Here is a 25,741-nt window from a genome sequence, read left to right as displayed (position 1 = left end):
GAAGGTCATGCACAAGGTCTCTGAAGGCAGTGTTCCCAGCCCATGGTGAAACAGCGGGGCTGGGATTTCCAGTGGCAGTGGTGTGCACCGCACCAAGCCCAGCGGTGTGGGAAGCACAAGTTGCTCCATGGCAGAATGCTGGGGGCCCAGGACCCTTCCTCACACTGACTCAGTCTCAGGTCTCCAGGGCTTGGGGCAAAGCTGTGTTCGTGCTTGCAGCCTTTCCAGGGCCTGCTGGAGTCTGAGGGGGAGCGTCCAAACAGACACAGCATCCAACACTCGCTTCCTTCTGTAACTCCTTAGTCTCTTCAGAGACAGATTACAGGAGGACAAGAAATGCCTTCAGAAGAAAGTAACAGAGGCTTGTAAATCTGTCAGAGAGCAGCAGGCAACTTTGGGAGTGGGGAAAGCCAGGAGCTGCTTGCATTTCCCGTCTGCTGCCTCCTCTCACAGGGTACTGACCTGGGAGGGAGCAGCTGAGGCCATGCCAGCTAAAATTACTGAATGTTGCTTATGGAAGGGTTCCCTTTTTCCATATAAAGTAATTTTGAAGGGAAAGTACTTTACCAGGAACTGAGGAGACTGGAGTGGGTTTATTTTCAGACCTGCAATAGCTTGTGAGAGTGAACAATGTTTAGCTTTTGCTTGGGTTTGGCCTCTTGGGGAGCGTTTCCAGCCTGTGTGTGACCTGGGGCTGTGGCAGGGCGGCACCGTGCACAGGAGGGCTGGCTGGGAGCCCAGCTGACATCCAGGGGAGCTTCAGCATGTCGTACATGGCTTCTTGTATTCATGGTCTGGGCTTCCACACACTCCCAAGCACCAGGACATAGCCCACGGTGCTTAATGTCCAGCTGATTTTTGCCTTTAGTCACATACCTGTAGGCCCCTTGATTTTAGCAAAAAATGTTACTGCTCTGCTGGCTGTGTGATTTTTATTGGATCGTGTGTGTATGAATGCCAAGGGAAGGTTGGTGAGGATCTGCTCATCCTCAGCTGTGAGTGACCATCCAGGTATATCCAGGTATCAGTGGGGGACAAGTGTGTGGGCTGGGATCTGCCAGGTCTCTGCAAGCTGAGGCTGGGCAGAGAAGAGGTGACTGGTGTAGGAGGGGTGTCAGGAGCAGATGCCAAATGACTTCCTCATCGAGGACGTCAGGGGCTCTGCTGTGCACGTCGCTGTGGCAGAAAAGCAACTACATACAACAATGGGAACTCCTTTCCAGCTGCTATTTTTGACATAACACAGGCTGTCAGTTCCCTGCAAGCTGCAGAAAAAGTGTTTTCAGACTCTGTCCCAGGGTGAATGAGCTCTGGGGCTCTGTAAGAAGCGCCTTCCTGGGCCAGGGAGAGCTATTTGTTTTACAAACAATGGGCAGAGCATGGAGGAAATGCTTGAAGTGCCTGTGGAGAGCAGCTGATCTCCATCAACAGCCTGGGCTGTCATCTTGGTCAAGGAGCTCCTGTGCAGTCAGGGAGCATCTGTACATCCACAGTGTCCTCAGCATGGTGGATGCAGGACAGTGTCCTCAGCAGGACAGTGGGGACCATTCAGCCACCTTGATGGTGGTGAACATTTTTATGGGCAAGTGCAGCCCTCCAGTCCTCAGCCTGAAGGAACCTGAGGGAGAAACCATGCCCTCTGTGGGCAGTGCTGCCAGCAGAGCAGCAAGGACTCCTAGGTGCAGGCTGTAGGATGAGGGAGGGGGGCTCCTTGCTGGCAAGAATCACGACATCTGCTCTGTTCAAGGTGGGTTTGTTTCCAGTCCTGGCTTTGCTCCCTTCACAAGAACTCCTGGAGCAAGAGGGGCACTCGGAGGAGGGAATGTCCTCACATCTTCCGAAGTGCACGCAAGGCTCCACCATCCCCTGCCTCTCCTGTTGTGTCAAGTTGCCGTATCATCTGTCCATGTCTGTCCACTTTGGGGGACTGTGGGAGGGAACGTGAGTGGGACCAGCACAGGCAGCAAGCAGGGTGGCTGCCATGCACCTGGGTATCAGCTCACTGTGGTGAGAGTTTAGCTACTACTGTGGCCAGCTGTGATTTGACTTTGAATCTGATGACTTCTTGGCCTTTCTCATTTATTTTTAGTGGCGGAAGAAGCCCAGCTCTAGAGTTTTGGCTGTGTGGATTTAAGTCAAATGTCCGGAGAGAGCACAGTGACTTTTCCCATGACACTCACTGCGTCTCTCAGGACGTGCATTCCCTCCTGGCCTCAGAGCTGTGTCAGATACAGGCAGACACAGATACAGGCCTGTGGATGCTTCCAGCTCATTTTGCAGCCAATGTAGAACGTCATGTTCTGCCTGGTTGGATCAGGATGTACATCCCGAGCTCAGGACTAGCTTGTAACAGCCAAGCTCTCACTGTGCTGTGGCTGCTGTGCCAAGCCAGACAGGGCTTTGCTGTGAAGCTGTGCAGGCAGTTCTGTCCAAGAAGATAAATAATTTCTCCTCACCCAGGAGGTGGGTAGAAATTCCTTGTCTCTTTTCCCCTGACAGCAATTGCTGCTGAAAAATCGTGATGTGACCTGTTCATCCTGGCAGGGCAAGTTTGTGTCTGAACCCTTGGCACAGAGGGAAACTCAGCAGTAACCAAGACTGAGACACCTCAGGCAGGGGATTTAGTGGTGTGCTGAATGCTGCCAGTTCCCAACCAGGGGAGAATTGAGCTGGATCCTGGAACAGCATAGCAGTGCCTTAAAATTCACCTGGCTTTTAATGTAAGAGTCAGGATCTCTCCTTTTCTGCGGTGAGAGATGGGGGGCACTTGTGTTTTTCCTGCCTCATGGAAGAGCCCCAGTGATAGGATGGTGTCATACAGGGGCAGACATAGCCCTGCCAGCTGGGGACAAGTCCCAAGCTCTGCTTTAGGAAAGCCAATTTTCAAGTGGAGGGCTGGACAACAGAATAATGGCAGCAGCAGCAGGATTTGCTGGGTGCATGTCGTCTGAGGTTCCACACAGATCATGGGTCCAGCCAAGCTGCCTGGGGACATTGTGTCACATCAGAGCTTCCAAGCCCCTTATTATCCCTATTGTTTAAGGGACACCAGAAAAAGAACAGCTGGGCTGTGCAGGAAATGCTGCACTGGGTAAGGGGAACACAGTGTGTGACCTGAGTTGGCCCCATCCTGGGGATGGCAATGTCCTGGGCTGGCCACTGTGGGGTACTCAGCAGGGGAAAACCTTCAGCAGGGTGTTGAAACACTGCTGAAATCCTCTTAGCTGAGAGACTCTGCAGATGAGGAGCACCTGGGTTGTGGTATCTGCCAGGAAACCAGCCCATGCTGAATATTAGGTGTGGTTTCAACCATTGCCCAGGGCTACACATAAAACTTTTTTGCTTCACCACAGCTGCTTCCTGTTAAAAATCAGATCTGGGATATTTTTGTAACAGAGAATGTTGAGTGCAGGCACCCCTGGTCTCTTAGCAGCTTCCCACCAGCAGGCTGTGTACGGTCATTCCTGGAGAGAGGAGTCTTGAAAGAGAAGACCAAACACTTCTCTGGGTTTGCACCAGCTGCTCAGGAGCAGGGAACCACCTCAGCATCTCTTGGGCTAAAACAAAAGCAAGGCTGATACCTTTTGGCTGGTGACACCAGTGTGGATCTACCCCCAGATTATGAGGAAGAACAAAACACCAGCTTTTTGCTGGAAGATGTTGGTGCAGTGGGATGCACTTGAAATGGGGCTGCAGGGTAGAGTGCACATGCAGGGCTGAAATCAGTACAGATTCAGGACTCCATAAGGAGCATCAGGATCCATATCTGACCCTCTTTGATAGGGCTTGGAATGAGCTGTGTGTGGCCTGTGAGCCAGTAAAGCCAGGAGCTTCTGTCAGGCTGGCTCTAGAGTACCTGTCTGCATAGGAAATGCCTTCTCCTGATGGAGCGTAATGGGAGCTTAAGTTTCCTGCTACTGCCTGCATCTTCAGAAGGGGGAAAGCTGTTTGTGGTGTTCTTGAAGCTATCAATAACTGGAAATAAACACTCTGTGCTCCTTTGGTCTGCACTTCCTGTTGCAGGGAATTAATAGCTGCGTTTTGCAAAACAGCCTCGCTAAAGAGGGATTGAACAGAAAAGGCCTTTCTTCCCGTCCTGGGATATGGGTTATGTCTCCAGCATTTCCCAGCCTGAGGGATAAACATCTCCAGCCAGATCTGCAAAACAACCCTGCTCTGATCTGCTTTAGAAGCAACTCTCTATTTAACCAGGAACTGGAGCTCTCTGGAGAAAAATGGAGCTCTGCATTCACCTACTCCCTTCCCAGATCTTGCCCACAGAGAGCTCTGCCACCACTCAGCCAGCCTTCTTTGGCTGAGCATTGCACACAGGTGAAACAGGAACAGCATAACATTGAGTTCTGCTAGCCCACAGTCATGGGATTGAAATCATGCTGGCAGAAATGATGCTTCAAAGTTGGGCAAGCTCTTCATGGTGTGATAGAGTGAGTGGGATGCATCCTGTCTCCTGGGGGTCCTTTCCTCCCTGCCAGCTGACTTGGTGACTGCATGGTAAGCAGAGCCAGCAGTCGGTACAGTTCTGCTCAGACCCTGAGATAACAGAACACAAACAGTGTTTTACTTCTAACCTCAACCTTGCAAGGAAGAGGACTCATCACCTGAACTGCTCAACACTTGAGTTTTCATCTGGAACAAGAAACTATCGGTCTGGATAGCTCAAGGCTGGGTGCATGTGCCACTTCAGAGAGAAGTGTTGTGATGTGGGATCAGTCCAGTGAACTTTGCTCCTAGCAGGGATCACCTTCACCTCATCCTCAAAACTGTGACTGGCTCCCTCTTAAAAGGCTTAACATGGAGGCAGGTTTGTATTTACCTGCTTTTCTCCCTTTTTGCAGGACCTTCCATTGTGACTCCTCCTAAGGACATCTGGAATGTGACAGGAGCACAAATCTACTTGAGCTGTGAAGTCATTGGCATCCCAACCCCTGTCCTCATCTGGAACAAGGTAAGGGCCCTGCTAGGAGCTCTCACAGCACAGCAAACCTGAGGTGTCTGAAAGTGTCTGAAAGTAAGCACAAAGGCCATAGCAGATCCCTCTGTAGAAACACACCTCTTTGATGAGTTCTCTCATCTCTGCAGTTCTGTCCACCCCCAAACATCTGGTTTTGCTTAGTTTTTAGACATTATTTAGAAAATAAGCTCTTGTTGATCCCAAGCCAGGACAGGACTCGTGTTTCTCTTGGTAGCGCCTGATATTCAGAGCATGTAGGGAATGTCCCTTGACCTGCCTTCACCTTCACCCTGCTGGCAGCAGTGACTCCGAGGTGGCTAGACATCGCCCACGTCGGGAACAGGAACCACGTGGGGCAGTCATTTAGCTCCAGTAGCCAGCAGCATGTTGATTTTGGCAGCATTGGTAACATCTGGCTTAGGACGGGGAACCAGTGTTGAATGGAGAGGATCGTGGCCACAGGGCTGAGAGCCACTGCATGGCTCCTGCAGCCTCCTCAAGTGCCACAGGTTTGTGCACACTTGTGAAGGGTCTTAAAATTAAGCCAAAACTTTACTACTTAAGGATACTATGGAGAAAAAACCTAGATTGGCCCAAAATTTGCTGTAAGACAGCAAGCTTTATTCATAGGGGTTCAAGAGCAGACTGTCAGGTGAGCATACAGTGTGGGCTTGTTGACTCAGGCAGCATGTTCTGCTTGTTTATGAATAGATGCTGAGTTTATACTGTCAGTGCTGTTCTGCTTTTCATGCCTCTTCCTCATGGCTGAGAGACTGTTTGACCTGGTGGTAACAAGGGCTGAGCACCACTTATCCCGTGCTGAGCTCCGGGCTCAGATACTGGGGAAAGACTGTAGTGCTGCTTTCACATTGATGCCGTGCCTACCAGGAGGGACTGCCTGATTTGCTGCAGCACAAACAGGCAGGGCTGAACACACCCTGTGAACACACAAGTTCTGTGAGGCCAGATCAGCACAGGGCATGTTGGCACACACCCCACTGCCCAGCACCATCCGTACCAGAAAACCGGGCCACTCTGTTGCTGCTGAGGGGAGGGGAACACAGCCTCAGGGCTGAGGCACTGGGGTGGTGTGGCTGCACTACACTGAGGATAAGGTGAAACTCTGACATTAGAAATACTCTGCTGCTGCACAAAACACATTCATGTGGATCTAATGCTGCTCTGTGTGCAGGTATGGTTCAGCATGCAGTTGCAGCAAAGTAAGCCCCAAAGTTCTTACCCATTCCTGCCCCTCTGTTTAGATAATTCGAGGACAGTATGGTGTCCAAAGGATGGAGCTTCTGCCTGGGGACCGGGAGAACTTGGCTATCCAGACCCGTGGGGGCCCTGAGAAACACGAAGTAACTGGCTGGGTGCTGGTGAGTACTGTGTGTATGCCCAGAGCTGCACAGACAGCAGAGTGCAGTTTGCAAACTGTTTGTGAACAAAGAACAGTACAGGAGACAAATGGCAACAGACAGGACATTTAGAAGAAAACAACCTGTGTGAGTTAAAGGATGTGGGTGGCTGCTGGTTCCAGTCTTACCTGGTGCATGCACCCTTCCTCTGTCTGGCATGCAGCAGAAGTGTGCATACCACTCACAAAATCAGAGGGGGAATAGAGGGGAGGGTTTGACACAAAGAAGTTCTATAAGATACCTGAAAACATAATTACCTCTACCAGAGCACAAGATGCTCATTGGGGGAATGGGGTGTGTTTCTTCCCTTAGATATCTCCTCTGAGCAAAGAGGATGCTGGGGAATATGAATGCCACGCATCAAATGCCAAAGGAGAGGCAACAGCTTCTGCAAAAATCCATGTTGTGGAAACTCTGCATGAAATAGCCCTGACCAAAGGTTGGTAAGTGTGGCTGAAGAGCCAGCAGCTCTCTCCCCTAACAGCTTACTGTTATTTGTACAAAAGGATCACCCCTGTTTAATGCTTTCAAAAAAACCCCAAAACCCACAAGCCTTCTCCCCCCACTAGAAATATCAGTTTAAGATGCAGTTTTTTGCATTTGACAAAACATTCCAGCAAATTTTACCTGCTAGAGTTCTCAAGGGATTGTCAAATAACCCCCCACATGCTGTAAAGTACTGGAAATATCAAATTAAAATTAAGAAACACCTTCTGGGTTTTTTTTTTTAGAGCAACTTTCAGTGGGTTTCAGCCTGACATTTGTATCATCCTTTCAGTGTTGTTTGGATGCTTTCAAACCTGCTCCTCTCTCCTGGGAGCAGCATTGGCACAGCAGACATTCCAGTTCCTGCCATGTTCTCTGCATGCTGGGATGTAAAACCTCAGAGATTTGCCACAGCACATCCTCTTTACTAGGCTGTGTGCAAAGCCGGTGGCAAATCAGCCACCCTCATCCCAGCTGCAGAGGATGGCTCAGTACCACAGCCACATGATATGCTTAGAAATAAATCTGGAGAGCCAGAACAGTAACTGGAACCCTGCTAGAGGCAGAGGGACAGGGAATAAAGCACCAGGCTAGAGAATACTATGCTGCCCAAATCCTCTATTGGACGTAATCCTTAGTTTTAATCCCTGCTAGCTTTATCCAAACTATAGAGTCTTGACTTTTTGTGTCCTTATGTCTGTGAAGAGCTAAAATACTTCCCTTATAAGAACATTAGCAGCACTAGGCACTGAAAAGAGCTTACAATGAATCCAAATATAATGCATAGGAACTTTGCTAATGGTTTTAAGGTAGTCTCTAATCCCTTTTCAAACATCTTATTTATGGATGTGAATGAAATTGAGTTTTACTGAGTTGTGCCATGAAGAGCTCGCTTATAGCCCAGAACAGAAAATGTTCGCTCCCTCCCTCACAGTAACTACTGCGAGGTTGCAGTGCTTCAGTTTGTTTCCTACACACACCCAGCACATGTTACAGCTGGTTCTTTTCAGCTGTAGGAAAGCTCTAAGGCATCTGGAGCTGTGATAAGCAAATGTAGACTGCCACCTTAAAGGAAATGGATATAAAGTTAATGGAACAAACTGTCAGACATCATAGCAACACTGTGAGAGTCTGTGTGCCATGTCCAGGTGATCTCAGCACAGAAAAATGTGTCTATTATCACCCCCCTGTAACAGGGAAGGAAGGAAGGAAAGAAGGCAGGAAGGAAGGAGGGGTCAGGTCTCACTGTCAGCCAAGAGATCCCAAAGCTATTGCCAAAGTTGCGATATTCCCCCGTGGGAGAGGACAGAGTGTAACATGTTTTTGTTTTTCCACAGATGATGGTGCAGAGCTGTGATGTGAGGACTTTCACTTATGCACAGTTTTAAATTAGTTTTTTGGAAAGCTGCAAGCTCTGGCTTTTTCTAGCTGACTAATCAGTCCCTCTTAACTCCCTTTTTCTTTGAGTCCTAATTTGCTTGCACACTTCTTTCACAGATACACAAATAGATTCACAAGTTCAATTACAAATTTTAATTCTATTTACAGGAAATAAACATACTTTTGAACAGCACACAGCAGATGAGTAAAACTGTAATTTTGAACGCAACGTATACAAAATGAAACAAAACCTGAGCACTTGAGTCTCAAAATTTTTAAAAAAAGCCCTTTTAAGGCTAAACACTCATCATACGAGGTGCAATACTCATAGACATCAGTTCTTGGAAGAGGAGTTTGCAGGCATAGGGCATTCGAACCAAAGATATCTGGAAAGAGATTTCAAAAGCCTTGTGATAAACACTCATAAAGCATCAACTTCACCATCCTCTACACAAATAACTTGTTGGGTTTTTGGCTTAAAAGCAAACCTGGAGCTATGCATGAAAGCATCCAACAAGAATTGCTCACAGACAGTACCAAACCAAGAAGGAAGCTGAGACTGTCTGTAGGAGCTACACAGCAGCTCTCCAGAACACATTTTTAATGTAAAAATGAAGCCAAGGTATCTGATCCCAAACAAGAGCCATTTAACACAGAACATGTGCATAGCAGAGTGTGCCTGAAGTGCATAAATGCAGGTAAGGTCTCCAGCACACATCACTCTGCAACCCCAGTGCCGCTGTTAAGAGTTGCAGCTGTTAGTCCGGCACAAAAACAAGCCTGTTCAAGGCAACTGTTTTTATCTCTGCCACCTCTGTCCCTTGACATACTTCTGTAACCAAGCATGCACTGCAAAGCTTTTATTAGATTAAAAAAATCCCACCAAAGTGCAACACAAAAGACCTCCCGCAGGGACCCGGCTCTGCAAGCATAAATATCTTCATGGGACAGTCACAAGGGCGATGCCTTGAAATTCCTGTGATTCTGAGTTTTACTTCTAAAAATAAGCTCTTGAGCATTTAAAATCTCTGAAAACTCTGCACTGTACAACACTTGAACAGCATTTCCTGCCAAGCAACAAGCCAACACTGTAAAATTAATAAGGAAGCATCCAAATTGACTACAATGCTATAAACACTTAAAACAGTTATGAAACTAAAATAGCAATTGTTCTGGTGCTTCTTTAAATATTTACTTCCCTATCCTCCTGCTTCACTCAAGCGGCATTTCCTCCTGCCCACAAGGAGAAACAATGGCTGATGAAAACCACACGTACCTGAGTTTTATTACGGCATCCGCGGCATTCGTAGGTGTGAGTCCTCGTGTTTGCAATTGCCATGATTCCACAGAGGTTACACACATGGACTTGGTATGGGTCTGAAGCTTCAAACAATCTTTCTCTCAAGAACTGGGCTGCTCCATGAGCAATCTGGCAATCTCGTTCCATTTCTCCAAAGCGAAGGCCACCATCACTAAAAGGAAGAGAAAAACCCCTCAACTTTTGAGTTTACTGGCAAAATAATCAGTTCTTGTTGGTGGAACAAGTATCTGTATTACAAGGCAGGAGGAAAGCTGTGCTTTAATTTTCCTCTAACACCACAGAATAAAACCGTGAAAACAGTAATTAATAACTGCTGATGAGCATTTCTACAGCTAGTGTCTCACAGCCACAGCACAACCATACAGCAAAATTAAGTGTATGATTAAATCATCCTCTGCTTATTTGTGGTGGGTTTAACCTTGGCTGTCTGCCAGATGTCCACCAAACAGCTCTCTGGTCCCCACCCCGTCAACAGGGCATGGGGAGAAAGTAAGACAGAAAAGCACATGAGTGGAGATAAAACCAGGGAAATTGCTTATCAATTACTATTACAGACAAAACAGACTCAGCATGGGGAAAATGAGTTTATCACTCACTAGAAATGGAGAAGGATGATGAGAAATAAAGACAAAACTATAAAGTTCACCTCCCCAACCTTCTTCCCAGGGTTATTTCACTCCTTCCTTCCCAAATCCTTCCTCCCCTCCCTGTGATGACTGGGAGAATGGGCATTGCAGTCAGTGTGCCACAGCTCCTCTTAGCTGCTCCTTCCTCCTCACAACTTTTTCCTGCTCCAGCATGTGGCCCCTTCCATGGGATAGTCCTTCACAAACTGTTCCAGTATGGGCCCTTCCCATGGGGTACAATCCTTCAGGAACAAACTGCAGCAGCAGGAGTCCCTAACAGACCATACCTCCTACCAGGAGCCTGCTCTAGCGTGGGCTTTCCACAGGCTGCAGGGCAGTTCCTGTTGCATTTCCTCACTCCTCTCTCACAGTTGCTGCACAGCATTTTTTACCCTTTATTAAATATATTCTCACAGAGGTGCAACCTGCACAGCGCTGCTGGGCTCAGCTCTGGCCAGCACTGGGGCTGCCAGGGCCAGCTGTAAGTGGCTGTGTCCAGCACGGGGCAAGCCCTGGTCCTTTCTCAGAGAGGCCACCCCAGCAGTCCCTCCTGCTACCAAAACCTTGGCACCTGGAACCAATACAAGATCTTTAACCAAACACATGAAAAAATGGGTAGCTATATGGGGTGAGTTCATTAAGCTGCAAAGCTGAAGCTACTTGTTCAGGGCTAAAAACTGGACAGAAGAACAAAACACCATATAGAAACTAACAGGGATCCTTACCGAGATCTGCCTTCCATGGGCTGTCTGTTAAGGATCTGGATTGGCCCTCGTGCACGGGAATGGATTTTGTCATCCACCATGTGCTTCAAGCGCTGGTAATAGGTAGGACCAATGAAGATCTGGGAGGTGATTTTTCGACCAGTGAAGCCATTGTAGAGGACCTGAAGAAGTCAATGCAATCATAAGCCTTATTACCCATCAAATGTATATTAAAAAATTACAGTGAATTGATACTTTGATTATACCTCATTTCCTCTTAGATGATAGCCATAATCTGATAGAAGGTTTGAAATCTTTTGCACATTGACAGCATCGTTAAAAGGTGTAGCATCACCAATTTCTCCCTTGTTTGCAGACACCTACAAAGAAGAGATTTGGAAAAGTTTGTCAGGTTTCTGAAGGACTGGTTAGACCATATTTAGCTGTTTCAAACAGTTCTAAGTCTTAATACTGGAATTTGAGATTCCATGCCAGTAGTAGTACCCTATCTCACTGTGTTTATCTGCCACATATTTTTAAAAATACACACTATAAACAATTTTGCTACTCCTTTTTCTAGGCTAGGGGGAAATGTCTGGAACAAAAGCAACAGATGAGAAAGTACACTGTAAGTAGGGCCTGATCTTCTGGATAAAATTTACAGGACTGTACATCTTCCCTAAGAAACCTCCTTTAGCTATCAAGTAACTGGAGACACATTTTGAAGTGAATTAACACCTACTAGATAGTGTTTACCTTTACAAAAAAACCCAAAAACAAAATAAAAAAAAATCTCAAAGCAAACAACTATCACCACCAAATTTTAATTCATATTGCTCAGACATGCAGTATAGAAGACTGTTCTTACCTTGCCCTGAAGACACTCAATCAAGTGACCAATGGTCATGCGGGAAGGGATGGCGTGGGGGTTGATAATGATATCAGGTGTGATGCCCTCACACGTGAAGGGCATATCCTAGAGCACGGAAACACACAGTGAATTCTTTCCAGAACACCATATTTAGGAAAAGTATGTGCCTGGATCCAAAATAAGTCTTTTAAAGGATTTAAAAGGCATTGAAATATGTAAGAAGCAGCTGCGTCCCCTTCTAAAAATATTTTAGCTACATTTAAGTTAACATTACACCTGAGTAGATATTTCACAAACAATTCACTTCAGACAGTTCCAATGCTAAGATCATCACAGGTAAAATCTTCAGAAGAAAAAAAAGAAATGACTACCTCTTGCCTGTACTGGATACCACAGGTTCCTTTCTGACCGTGTCTGCTAGCGAATTTATCTCCAATTTGTGGAATTCTTACAGAACGCACCTGTAAGCCACAGGAAAACATGCAACTGGTAACCTGGATACAGACCAAAGATTATTAAAGCAGAAAGCACGAATGTCAGCACTCACCCTGATCTTGCAGAATTTGTATCCTTCCTGGTTCAGGGTTACCATGACCTGATCTACAATCCCAGTCTCACTGGTCCGCAGGAAGGTGCTGCAGTCTCTCTTGGTGAAGCGTCTGTTGGTGCTTTCCAGCTCATCTTCATTTTCTGGCAGTGTGACTGTTTTGCCAATGATGACATCATCCCCAGACACACGTACCCCAGGGGCTATCAAACCATCATCATCAAGTTTGTCATAGATTGCGTGTCTCATACCTTGCAGGGGGAAAAAGGAACAAAAAAAGTAGACTCACAAATTTTTCAACATACTGACTCTTGATGTTCTGCAATAATTCAGCAAGTCTGCTTGCAACTTCAGGCAACTGCTAAAATACCTAATGCAAATATCTCAACTGATATGGTAATTTCTATAAAATACAGAAATGTCTGTATCAATATATCCCAAAATGAAGACTGAATCAGTTCAACATTAACTACCTTGCCCACAAAACCTTAATTTAAAAACCGAGTGTTCATACACCCCTTTAGCTTACCTTGGCAAGTTTCACGTGTAGGCTTTTCAAAAACTTCCTCTTGGTCATACCCTTTCTTAGACTCCTGCTCTTTGTATGAGCGATAGAACACAGACCTGAAACAAAGTTATAAAGTCTTCCCCAGGGAAACCAGCATCATTTTCCCCCATCTGTGTATCTCATTTTCACATATTATGGCTACTGTTACTAATGACAATCAAATGCAAATAATGAGTGCATGCCACACAACCTTTCCTCTGATTTCCTGTTAATCTGACCTTCACTGAGGAGGGGAAAACAAAAAAACAACCCACCAAACAAAAAAGTTTCAGAGGGCATTATGATGGTCACTTTGTAGATACTGCCAAAGTCCCTAAGATAACACGCTAATTTTTGGTGAAGTGCAAAGACTTTTGTATTTGCTCGACACCTCAGAAGTAGTTATTATTCCTAATGATTATTCACATCTACAACTTAGCATTCTCATATTACCTTCCTCCTTATGCACGCAATTTTGCAGACATTTTTAGGCTTCTACTGCTACCCTGCAGTGCCACATTCAGTACAACTGAGCTGCAGTGAAAAACTTTCAATTTATATAAGGTTCTTTCTAGTGCTTTAAGGGTTTTTGTTTGCTGCCTCAGTTGCCAGCACACCGGAGTGCATTCAGATACTATAATGCATGAAGTCACATCAGCCACCAGCTGTGCCAACAACAGCTCCTTCTAAGGAGAGGAACATTCCAATCCTTACTGGTAGCAACTGTCTCACTAATAAAGACAGGACTATGCTAAAATGCTGCAACATTGTTCTGGTAACTGGCAAGAGTTATATGAAAATACACCATGGAAGAGTCCAAATGTTTTTTCATTAAACTGTGATTCAAAGGACCCTAAACAGAATAAAGATCAAAATGGAAGATCAAATGGAAGATCAATGGAAGACAAAGTGAGCAGTCAGGTTTCAAGGTGTTTTGCTAAGATACACATTTAGTATTTTCATTGTGCTGCTCCCTCCATCCCCATTAAAAAAAAAAAAAATTAAAAAGCTTCTCAAGTTAAAAAGATTTGGAGAATGGCATCTTCCAGCATAAAATGAACTCTTCTTGAGCCTCTGGACAACTCAGTATAGCTTTTTTTCTTTAAATTCCAAGTAATTAAAAAATTTACAAAGTCTTACCTGAAAAAGCCTCTGTCAACAGCAGAACGGTTCATAATGACAGAGTCTTCCTGGTTATAGCCTGTGTATGATGCAATGGCTACAATCGAGTTGATACCTACAATATGCAGAGAAAATATTTTGAAAGAATGCACACATGCCCAGACAGACACTATTTTATCTCAAAGTAGGCTGTACTCTCTACAGTGAAGCTTTTCTACCCTTTCTCAGATAAAATCTCTACATCCCACACACAGAAACATACAGTATCAGCAGATGCAACTCTAGGTAGAAAAAAGAGTCAAGAGTGACCCCTTGTGAAAAACCTACCAAACATCAATACAGAAAATTCATTTTTTCAGTTAGATTTTAGCAGATTTTTTTTAGCAGCTAAGATAGTCTCAGCTTCAACAATACCAACAAATTTTTTGCAGTCTAGGTGTCCAGCTACAAGCTAACACTTAACCTATACTTATTTCTTAAATTGCACACATTTGCTAAATGTTTAGGTACTCTACACACACCATTTGTGACGTGTTTGAAACAAAACAAAAAGGTAGTATTTTTGTTCCATGAACACGAACTGACACCGTACCTGCTGGTAACTCTCTGAACCTCAAATACTCCATGGAGCGCGTTGTTACCAGGGGCTTCTGGGGATAATACAACACGTGTGCCAGCGTATCCATACGGACATGGAAGTTGGTGATGTAGACTCCCATAGCCTGCTTACCCATAGCAGACTGGTATGTGTTCCTGGGAGACTAGACAGACAAAGGGAAGAACCGATAATTAAGTACATAAAGCTCTTTACACACACATACACACCTGTAGGTTTTCTATCAGCTTTAAAAGCAGGACGCCATCAGAGGTGCACTGACCTGGTTGTGATCAGGGAAAGGGATAATAGATGCACACACTCCCAGGATCATGGATGGGTGAATCTCACAGTGTGTGTATGTTGAACAATATGCCACACCTTTCTCTTGCAAGTCATCTGGAGTCATTGCCAGCATCACAGTCTCTTCTTCCAGGGTGTCAATGTACTCTACTACACCACTGGCCACAAGATCCTGCCAACTGAACAACCAATAACTCAATTAACACCAAAAATGGGTCTCTTCAGCAGTGACAAGAACAAGGACTTCCCTGGCTTATTATTACTACCACTGCCTCAGTGTGATTAAGAAAACTGATTAAACTACCAGGCAGAGAAAGAATCTTTGTGCTGCACAAAGCTTTAAACATTCCTCTCTCCAACCCGAGGGAACACGCAGCTTCCAAGATGAAAAACAACACTTTCAGTTGAATTTCAGGAATGTATCTCACCTGTAATTGTTATACTCTCGTTCCTTCAGTTGGTCAATGTGCCTTTTCTTCAGCAGCAACTTCTGTTTCTCTACAATTAAAAGGGGCCGACAAATTCTGCCTGCATCAGTGTAGATGCGGATTTCTCGTTCGCGAATATCTCTAATCATTGAGACCTGGGCAAGACAGCAGCACCCCATGAGTACAAAGTCCCAGCTTGGAATCAGAACCACAGAACACAAGACAGGATGACCAAGTTCCCTAAAGCAAAGACTTTCCAGGCACTGTCAGAAGCACAGAACAAAGCAACACTCCTACAAACAGAAGTGTTTCAGAAGATTATTTTCAACTTTTTGTCTTTCAACTGGATCCTCTTTAAAAACAAACAACTCCCCCAAAAAAATCAACCCCACAACCAAGCAACAAACCATATGCAATCAAACATAAAATAAAATTTAAAAAAAAAAGCACCAAATACAACCCCCACCCAAATATAACACAAAACAAACCGAACATGAAGCATATTGAGAAAGAGACTTGCAAATAATGCTACTTGAAACTTGCAAACTAGTATCGAGGCATTATCTTCTCTTGTCTAAAAGGATACCCGAGCTCTTGATGTTTAGATTTATACCTCTGACACAATGATATCCATCTGACGACGAAGCTTCCTTAGGGTATTCATCAGCTGCTCTGGATCTTTGTGTATTCCTACCCAGCAGCCATTGACAAATATCTTGGTAGCACTAGAACGGGGAAACACAAACAAATAGTAATTAAAAATATCCCACCCCACCAAATAACCCCAAACCCTAGAACTGTTGTGCAGGATAAAAAGCTTAAGTCTGTTTAAAGTGTTTTATGTGCACATACTCAGCTATTGCTGCTGGAGATATTTCCTCTAGGTTTTCCATACTCCACTCTTCCAAGAATTCCAGAATTGGGGATGGCTGAGACCCCACAGAAATGTAAGCCATCAGGGCTAAGTTCTTCACAAGTCCTACTGCATGACCCTAGCAGAAAGACAAAGTTAACTTGCATTTTCAAATCAAGAGGTTCCCCCAAAAAGATTCAAGAATTTAAACTTAACTCCTCAAGGAACTGGACACACAAAACATGTGTTCAACTACTGAGTTAGCTATAAAGCTAAATATTTGCATCAGCATTATTTAAAAAAGTGAGAGGGATTATCATAAGTGCCATGGCTACAAAAGGACTGTGAGGGAAGGAAGTTTGTATACAAATCCTGCTTTCATTACCTCAGGGGTCTCAGCAGGGCAAACCATTCCCCACAGGGTGTTGTGCAGCTGCCGCGGCTTGGCCAGTTTTCCGTCTCTCCCAATCGGAGAATTCAGGCGCCTCAGGTGGGAAAGAGTGGATGCAAAAGTCAGGCGGTTCAACACCTGCATGGAGGAAGGAGTTCAGTAAAAGCTTCTAAAGTGTGTTGCTGACAGGCACCATGACACACTAGCACAAAGGATCAGTGCCCTCTAGAAATGATGTGCTTAACAAGAACTAAAACAGCTCTGATTCTTGTTAGCTACACTTTTTAGTTCGCCTCATCTCACAGTATCCCTAGAATCTCATGCTTCTTACTAGTGTTTTAGTGGAAGAAGTTTCTAGAGCATGCTTCTATCACAGCAAGACCCATGGCTAATAAAATCAGTGCTCCTCATCATTTGCTGTGGAATACGTAACTTTTATGTTAAAAGGTGCCCCTCAAGTTTTTTTAACTGCCTGCAAAGCACTGGAATTAATTAAAGAAATCCATCCTCCTGAACGATTCCCTGGGACTAGAAATTTACACAAAAGTGTATGATCTAACAAAAAAATCTATACAAGAGTTACACCAACTATTTAGCAGTGAATGCAATAGCCAAAGCAAACAAACCATGACAAAAAAAAGCCCTAAACCACACACCTATGAAGATCTAACTATTTGGATCTTCGTCTGTGTCACCTAAGGAAATTTCCTTTTAAGAATATTTCTGTTTAACATACAACACACTGCTAAGCAATGTTAAACTCTTCCATGAGAACTGTTTTATCATAAGAACTGTAACCCTGACAAAGCCCTTACTGTACCTGAGATACTCCTGCTCTGGCCTGATGAGCTTTCTTCTGGTCACCCCAGTTTCCAGTTGCCAATGAATATTTCAAACCATCTGAAATAATTCTTGTTTTAATTGCCAACTCCAAGTTGAAATCTTTCCCTCTGTCAATGAACTTTTGTGCATATATTCTCACTTCCTTCAGCAAATTCTTGAACATTCTGTAGAAGAAAGACACCGAGAAATCTGATTAAACAGTGCTGTGCAATTCAGCCTACTCAGGGGCTATTTGAAAAAAAAAAGTCATTGGCCTCCTGAAAAGAAATAATTTGAAACCAGGGTGAGGGGGCAGAGGGGAATAAAGCAACTGAAGCTGTTTGTAAGCATGCACAAAATATGCTTCAAAACAAGTCAATGCTGGCCACCCACTGTTATAGGAAACTCAACCATTCCATGAAAACGTCATGATCAGACAGAAGCTGTGTTGCCCAAGACTGGCTCTCTGACACAACAGAATTAGTCTGATTTAGAAGCACAGAGTTGGTAATGCCTCTACCATTGAGGCAATGAAAGATGAAATTAAATGAAAAAAAGGTGTATGTGACAGTTACCCTCTGAACAGGAAAGCCAAGAGTGGCCCAGCAAGATCCAGTCTTTTGTTGCCATAATGATCTCTGTCATCCAGCTCTCTTCTTCCCAGTGCTGCCAGCAACAGTCTATGAACCATATACCTAATTTTTGTTTTAAAACAGAAACCAGTTTGTTTTAAACTGACAGCAGACATTCACAACAAAGATTACATGTTTTCATAGATAAGTCTGTGAACTCTTTCCTAAAGGCTGTCCATTTGAGATCTTTAGGCTACCACTGTCCTAAAATAAACTTCTTCAGCACATCCTTAGAGGTGGATGACCCACGGAAAGTTCAGGTTAAGGACAGAGAGAAGAAAATATTTACATCATGATGGTCATGCCTCTTCTGCTAAGTATCTGTCCTGTACTGTTTAAGCACATGCCATCAGGTAAAACATCACAAGTCTCCTGATGCTACAGTTCATCTGCATACCACTAAGTAGTGATCTACACAATGTGCTACTGGTTTTAAAGAGAGGTTTACATTACAGTCAGCTTATCAGCACTTATCTATATCTTAGTTATCAATTTCTAGATGTTATCCATGCAACTGGATATCAAAAAAGTCAGTTTAGCACTATCATCATATTTAAATTAAGATTCAAAATGTGTTTGAGGCTCATTTTGCTATTTTTTTTCCTAGTTTATCAGAATTTGCATTTTCTCAGGCTCAAAAATATACCAGTGCCCCAAGGTTTATCACAAAGTATCCAAGCAACTGAGGTTCCAATCATACACATGAGTAAAAACTATCCATTTGTGAGACACCAGTAAAAAATACCCAGCCGTGAGACAGAGTTCTGACATACCCTAGAAAATAGGCCTTTTTGGTTTCACAGAAGTCACTGACACCAACATGGGGGAGCATTTCCTTCTGCAAGACTTCTTTGGCATACTTGATTCTCTTTTCTTTGGTGACACCTGGCTTGGCACCTCTTGAGCCAATGAAGTTTAGGGCAACATTTTGCTCCTGAATGACAAAGGCTTCATCCAGAGAAGGTTTGACCTAAGGCACAAAAATACAGGAAAATCCTGTGGCAACCGGGGCCTGCTGGGGCTGAAGGAAACTACACAGTAGTTTGTTAATGATTATTTTCATGATCTGCTAATTGTTCATCCAGGTTTTTCTGGCACTAGGAAACAGCAATGAAGCATGCAGAAAGAACACAAAAAATAGTTTAAACTTCAGAAATTAGTTCTCATTCAAGTTCATTCTAAGTCTGATGCAGTTTCAGGTATAATCAAGATTTTACTTGATTTACAAGTAAACAGATTTACAAGTCAACAACAGCAGAAAACCCTAACTCCCAAATACATATTAACGCTTAAAAATTTTCACTGTGCTCTGTCCCCTTAATGTACTCATTAGAATGTATTCAGGCAGAGAACTTTCAACATTTCTAATACAGAACCCACAAAAATAATACATAAATTACAACTGGAAAATGAACAATGCTTCAAGAGATGACTACCTGCACTGACACACCACCAAATGTGAGAACAGGAAATAATTTAATATATGTTACCATTTCCATCATTTCTGGGTCTTCAAAATCATATATGATGTGCTCTAGAATGTCCCTGTCAGACACAAAGCCGAGTGCACGGAAGACAATGATGATGGGGACCTCTTGTTTGATATAAGGCAAAGTTGCTACAATGCGCTGACCAATGGCACTCTTCTTTGCACCCTGCAAAGATGGGGGAAAGCACAGGTTAGGCTTAAAACCGTCCTGCCTTTCAATAAAAGTCTCTAAAATCGTCCTGCCTTTAAATGAAAGTGCCTTTCTGGATTTGGATGATACAACACAAGCATATTTATTCAAACACCACAAGAAAACATGGCTTCTCAGCAGGCCAACTAAGGGGCTACTCTGCAACCTTACTCCAGCAATGACTTCTTATTTTAAAAACATTTCAAAGTTTAGAAGTCTGTGAAAACTTGTAAGGTTTTTGCTGCTACAAAGCAAAATAAATACTACTCGTTCACTCGTATGCATCATTTCCCTCAGTGCCAAGAGCAATCCTATCCACCTTCAGTGTTCCTTCTGTCAGGCTTAAACTCAGCTTTTGTAATCCACTGTGCAAGTGATTATTCAAGTAGCTGCTCCCCTTCTCCAGAAGGAAGTGCTGTGGGATGCAGAGGAAACCAGGAGTGCCCCAGACATTAGGAGTGAGAATACTGTAAAACTTCTATTTAAGTTGCTCTTGGAAAATTACAAAACATCAGTGCAATACTAAATGAGTACTGACACCTTTTGCTTTAGAAGTTACAAGTAGCACTTATTTCCCCTCACAGATGGCACAATTAGATGTTAAATATGAATTAATATGTGGTCTGCAAAATACATCTCTGTTGGGGTCGGAGATGCACAAGATATACCTTTATCTGTCTGCCTAAGTCTGACACCCAAGAAAGCACTGAATTTCACGTAACATAGAGACAACTGCTAAAGTTAAGTAGAGAAACTGAAAATGAGTGTGAAAGTGAAGTGAGTGTGTAAATTATAGAGTTTTCTTAAGCCACTGGGTGAGAAAGTTTAAGGTTTAAGCTAATTTAAGAAATAGGCAAGATGGAAGAATTAGGGGGTTGTCTCTTTTCCTTCTTCTTCTAGAGGTTTTTGGGTAGCAGTGGGTGATTGGATAGAGAATGCCACAGTGCAGCACACAGGTATTGGGTCATTGGGTCACTACGAAAAATAATTTACTTGGCATTTGTTAACTGGTTAAGCAGTCATATAAAAGACCTTGAAGAAGTTCTTTGTTAGCCATTTTGCACCTTTCTATCTTAGTGCACATAGCTCCTTGTACCCTGTATAAATGTAATATATATAAAAGAAGAATAAACAACCAAGTCTGAACAAGAGAAAACTGTCTCTCTCTCATCAGTCTCAGTGCAAGGGGGAAAAAGAACCCAAGCACAAGTGTCCAGTCAGGACACATCTCAACACTAGCTTGGCCATCAGCAAAGGGAGAGTCCCTGCTCCTCTACTTATTCTTTGTGAAAAAACAGGACACAGCTTATCTGAATTTTCTAAAAACTTGTGTACAGTAAGTTAAAAATTATTTTTTTCCCTTGCCCTAAAACCTGCCACAAATTGATTCATTCTTCATTCATTCCTCAAATTACTTATTATAGAGACAGGCATAACGTATGACAAATAAATTTTTGCTTACTTTTATCTTCTTTACAGCTTAGCATCAGAAGGAATTTCTTCTCAAAAGCAAATGACACAAAGAGACAGGACAGTAACAAAACTCCTAAATCAGTCTCTGGGGTTATTACTGTCTAGCCATACCTGTCCACCTCTGGCCAGCATGCTGACCCATATAGTACTTGTTGGTCGAGAGGAATTTTCCAGACAAGATCTACACTCTCCTGTGTAGGCATATTTTGAATCTTTCTTTGCAAACACATACACTGTGTTTGTAGCCATTTTCTCCTGGGCAATCAGAACCTGTGTCAGAAACAAGAGGACAAATAAATAACTGACCAAAGAGAATACTGAAAGCAACATTCACACTGTTTCTACTATTCCTTCAGGTGCCTTAACTTTTAGAGTGCTGCACAGCATGAAGTCAATTGGCCAAACTCTATGTTTTAAAAATACAGATTTAAAAGAAATATACAGCTAGTTAAGATGGAATAGCCAAACCAAGAAACTCAGGGAACTGAGTTTACTACTGTGTTACTACTTACCACACTGCTGGCTTTGCCAAGACATTTCACTTTGATAAAGAAAGCAGTTCATTACCTGTTTTTCCAAGGCCAACACACTATACAGGCAAATTTAAATGCCAGCTCAACAATCAAAGCCAGACTTTTCCTTCCCCCAAGAAGAAATACAAAATTCTAATTATTTTGCTGTGTTTGCCCAGGTTATCAGTTAGAAAATAATGTCAGTTTCACTGGTGAGGCACTAACAGGGTGTGGATATGGTTTTCTGAAGCTGCTTCTGCAGCAATGGAGGTAAGAACCTATTCTTAAAACAAAATGCATCTATACAGCTGTGAACAAGCTGGAGGACACTCAGAGTGAGGCAGTGCCTCATCAGAGTGCATGCTGCTCTGCAATGCTGGAAAAGGAAATAAAATATCTAGAGTACTTACTGTCGAACAGTTCACTAAACACAAAGCAGTTCACAAAAATGAAGAAGGGAAGAACGGAAGATGGGAAATGTGCCTCAAAGATGAAAAGGTGGTTTGAGAAAGCCCTAACAGATGACTAAAAGCCCATCTTTCTGCAAGATCAGGAGCTCCCACAGTACCTCTGGTACACTGGAAGAAGTGTGTTTATGCTCCTACCAAAACATATGGCAACAAATAACAGAACTTCCAGTGTCTGTAAAGATAGCTGTGCAAGGTATATCCCTTACCTTTTCTGATCCATTAATGATGAAGTAGCCACCAGGATCAAGTGGACACTCGTTCAGCTCACAAAGATCACGGTCAGTTAAGCCGTTCAGCAAACAGTATGTGGAACGCAACATGATAGGAATTTTTCCTATAAAGGTTTTCTGATGCTGGGTCTGCAACTGGTCCTCCCCTTCTTTAATAACTGTTTTAGTTATATCCACATACAAGGGGGCAGAATACCTACAGAATAAAAACACCACTGTGTTATCTGACAGTTGCTACCTTTGTACAACCCCGAGTAATGAAGGCAGCTATTCAAGCACTCACTGGTGTATTAAACATTACCAAACCATCAATCACCGCCCTTTAACAACTAGACATGGAATTTTAAACAATGTAGTAATTATTACATTTTCAACGCATTGCTATATTGTAAAAGGGTATGCATTAATAAGGCAGACACAGTTTTCCCTTCTGCTTGTCCACCACAGAGCTGGCTCTTACGTAAGGTTTCTCAGTCTGGCTTCATTTGGCATCATAGGTGAGGGTGCTCCATCTCTTTCCCAATGCGTAGGTTTGGAGAGATAGATTTGTTCAAACTTCAACAGATACCGGGGCTGGAAAACAAGGGTATATTTATTTGTAATGGAAGAAACATCTCTACTATTAGCAACCAGAACTGTTACTGCAGAAGAACAACCAATAAATGAAAGCACAGCAAGCTGGGTAACATGGGTTCCTAGGAAAATTCTATGGGACAAGTATACAAAGTAAGCCTTGAGTTTTTGGAAAACAATCTGATTTTTAAAATGGACAAAAGCTTCCTACAAGAGGAGGTGGCAGACCCTTGCTGGCAAATGTTTTGTAAGTCAAAGAAAAATCTGAATCCTTACATGAAGAAATACCTTTTCCTGGATTTGCAGCAACAGCCACATACAGTACCATTTCCCAAGTTCTCATTAAAGCAATCTTAAGGAGAATACGTTTACCATCATTCTTAGCTCTGAGCATGGTTGCTAAACCCTCTCAAGTGCTCTAAACTGCCTTCAAAATTTAAGACTGAGAAGCAGAGGGAGACAGAAACAAAAAAAAAAAATCAAGTTTTTCTTAATACACACATTTTCTTAAATTAGTCTAGCATCTTTAAACGTGGTGAGAGATTGTCTGCGACTAAAGGAAAAAGCAAGTTCTCTTTTTTCATCTCTAAACCTATTCCTAAAAACTTGCTTTTAATAAATGAGAATAAGACGCTAACCTCTGTGATTTGAGAAAGTAAAATACCAGCTTTTGGGCAAAAAGAAGCCCAGCACAAACCATGCTTGTGATCTGAACTGTGACCAGGCACAGGACAAACATCAGCTGCAGAACTGCACAAGTAGAGAATTCTGCCATAATATATGCAGAATAACAGGAAATACTAAGAATTAGTGAGCTAAATGTTTATGAACCATTTGCCTAGCAAAGAAGCCAAAAGACACCTCAGTTATTCTCTACAGGATAGTTGCTTGCTTGCAAAAAAAATGCAAAGGGACAGGAAAACTGTGTAACAAATTCAATGCTCTGGTGTCCCAAAGTTCCTTTAAATCTCTAGAGGGAAGCGTCAAGGCAGTGACTGACAGCAAGGCAATGGCTCAACACCATTAGCACTTATGGAACAGGGATCAGACTACACAAGGTGAAAGCACCAGAGCCACTGCAGAAGGTGCACCTTCATTGCAGAGAAGCCATCATGGGCTGAAAACTTGAGACAATCTGTCCTCCTAAGAACATGGTGCCAACAGAAGATGAACAACAGCACCCTTCGAAAACCTGGACCTAACCTGAATCAAAGCTAAGAGAGAAGTTTCTGGCCATAAACCTTTCTTGCCATGGTAAAGCCGCTGAAAAATCAAAATCTCACCAAAACACAGCTTGCTCTTGGCTACCTGACCTGCACTAGTAAATCTCTGTCCATGCAGTTTTGCAAAGGAACTGACAATATGAGTTGCAGCAGCCACTTGTTCTTGGCCACTTCTCAACTCAAACAGAAGAACAGGGGTGGAATAAAACTGTTGTAAAATTAGTTTGCATTGTAAAAATACATAATCTCTGCCAAGGTTCTCCACTTACTGGCTCTTCCACTTCTCCTGAGGCATGCTGGGCTTCAGCTTGTAAATCAATTGGTGGAGCATCTTCAACAATTCTCTGCACAGACATCTGAATAAACTCATCAAAGGAATCCAACTGTTGCCTGACTAAACCCTTTTCATCAAAATAGGAGCTAAAAAAAAGAGCAAGATAATAAGAAAATTTAATTCACTTCACACATCAACAAAATTAAGATACATTTATTACCAAATAAAAATATAGTGCAGAATGAAAAACACTCACTTAACTCAAGGCATGAGTTTCAAACACAGATGCTCCTCACAAATGTTTAACAATTCCCTCCCTGCCTAAAGACACAGACACTTTAGAGTGACACACTTGCTGCCACCTCTTGGCTAAGCCATGACTGCGTGCACAGTCAGTGTCTTAATTTTCCCTTAAATTGGAAGGAACAAGTGATGACAAATCTTACTGAAACTGGCTTCAGCTAAAGTTTTCAATAACACCTGTAAATTACTTTGCTTTAACTAACTTTCTAAGCTGCAGTGTCCTGGACACTTGTGTTTTGCTAGAAAAAACCCCCACCACCAAAATGGCGAAAATAACCAAATACTGACTTCCTAATGCCAGCATCATCTGTGAGATTAGTGGGCAAAACCATCTGCTTGATATGGACCCAAAACCACTTCTTTCTTCACTGAAAAAAAGTGTGTGCTGAGTTTCTTAATCCCTGCCGAGAACCTTTTGTTTCTACTAAAAGCCCTCCCGCCCTGAACGTGCAACACAACCAAGCACAACCAAGCTTAGCACAACCAAGCCTGCAGCTCCCAGACGTGTTCCCAGGAGCAAGCTGGATGTCACCTGCAAGACCCAGAGCACACGTGTTGAAGGGGTAAGGACAGCGAGTTTTAGCAGGTCACCTAATAACAATCCAGCAGGCTTCTTGCCACAGGTCGGGGGTGATTTCATCATCGTCTTCGTCATATTGCATATCTGTGGGGAAGCACAACGAGTGAGTTAGGCTCCGACCACCGCGGCGTCCCCCCTGGCCTGGCACCGGCACCCCGGCTCCCGCGGGAGACGCCACCGCATCCCCCCCATCTCCCGGCTCCCGCGGGCCCCGGCGCCACCCCTGGCCGGGACGGAGGAAAAGGCGAGCAGAAAGAAAGGGAAAGCCCCTCACCTTCGTCCGCGTCGTACATGGTGGCGGCGGGAGGAGCCGCGGGCGGCGGCGGCCGAGCGAGAACCGAGAGGGAGCGGAGCGGAGCACAGCGCGGGAGGGCGGCCGGCAGCGGGACGGCGGCTGCGCGACCCG

General features: G+C 43.7%; 2 protein-coding genes across 4 annotated transcripts in view; one reads left to right on the top strand and one right to left on the bottom strand.

The window, feature by feature from the left end:
• Positions 1-8,449, top strand: part of IGFBP7 (insulin like growth factor binding protein 7) — a 15,443-nt gene extending 6,994 nt beyond the window's left edge. Inside the window, exons 2-5 of one of the 2 annotated variants that reach the window (XM_058838748.1) lie at positions 4,857-4,966; positions 6,235-6,351; positions 6,703-6,833; positions 8,214-8,449. In XM_058838748.1, the coding sequence (XP_058694731.1) occupies positions 4,857-4,966; positions 6,235-6,351; positions 6,703-6,833; position 8,214 (359 nt within the window). In that variant the 3' untranslated portion in view covers positions 8,215-8,449. The remainder of the gene's footprint in view (positions 1-4,856; positions 4,967-6,234; positions 6,352-6,702; positions 6,834-8,213) is intronic. The other variant, XM_058838747.1, reaches the window with a different exon arrangement.
• POLR2B (RNA polymerase II subunit B) lies at positions 8,395-25,741 on the bottom strand. 2 transcript variants are annotated; one of them, XM_058838744.1, is made up of 25 exons: positions 25,610-25,735; positions 25,347-25,419; positions 24,448-24,598; positions 22,843-22,955; positions 22,359-22,578; positions 21,282-21,440; positions 19,509-19,673; positions 18,792-18,988; positions 17,962-18,081; positions 17,385-17,571; positions 16,559-16,702; positions 16,173-16,312; positions 15,934-16,045; positions 15,321-15,475; positions 14,873-15,071; positions 14,587-14,755; positions 14,013-14,109; positions 12,855-12,949; positions 12,326-12,576; positions 12,150-12,239; positions 11,776-11,883; positions 11,174-11,287; positions 10,929-11,089; positions 9,533-9,728; positions 8,395-8,642 (listed from the first exon to the last, which is right to left on the bottom strand). In XM_058838744.1, the coding sequence occupies exons 1-25, from the start codon at positions 25,626-25,628 to the stop codon at positions 8,553-8,555; spliced, it is 3,525 nt and encodes a 1,174-aa protein (XP_058694727.1). In that variant the 5' UTR covers positions 25,629-25,735; the 3' UTR covers positions 8,395-8,552. The 2 variants fall into 2 exon arrangements, with proteins under 2 accessions (XP_058694727.1, XP_058694728.1); XM_058838745.1 differs by lacking the exon at positions 24,448-24,598 and having other exon boundaries at positions 25,610-25,741.

The sequence above is a fragment of the Poecile atricapillus genome, chromosome 4 (assembly GCF_030490865.1).
Source record: "Poecile atricapillus isolate bPoeAtr1 chromosome 4, bPoeAtr1.hap1, whole genome shotgun sequence".
NCBI classification, from domain to species: domain Eukaryota; kingdom Metazoa; phylum Chordata; class Aves; order Passeriformes; family Paridae; genus Poecile; species Poecile atricapillus.
Note: the sequence above shows the minus strand (reverse complement) of the source record. Positions and strands in the feature narration are given on the sequence as shown.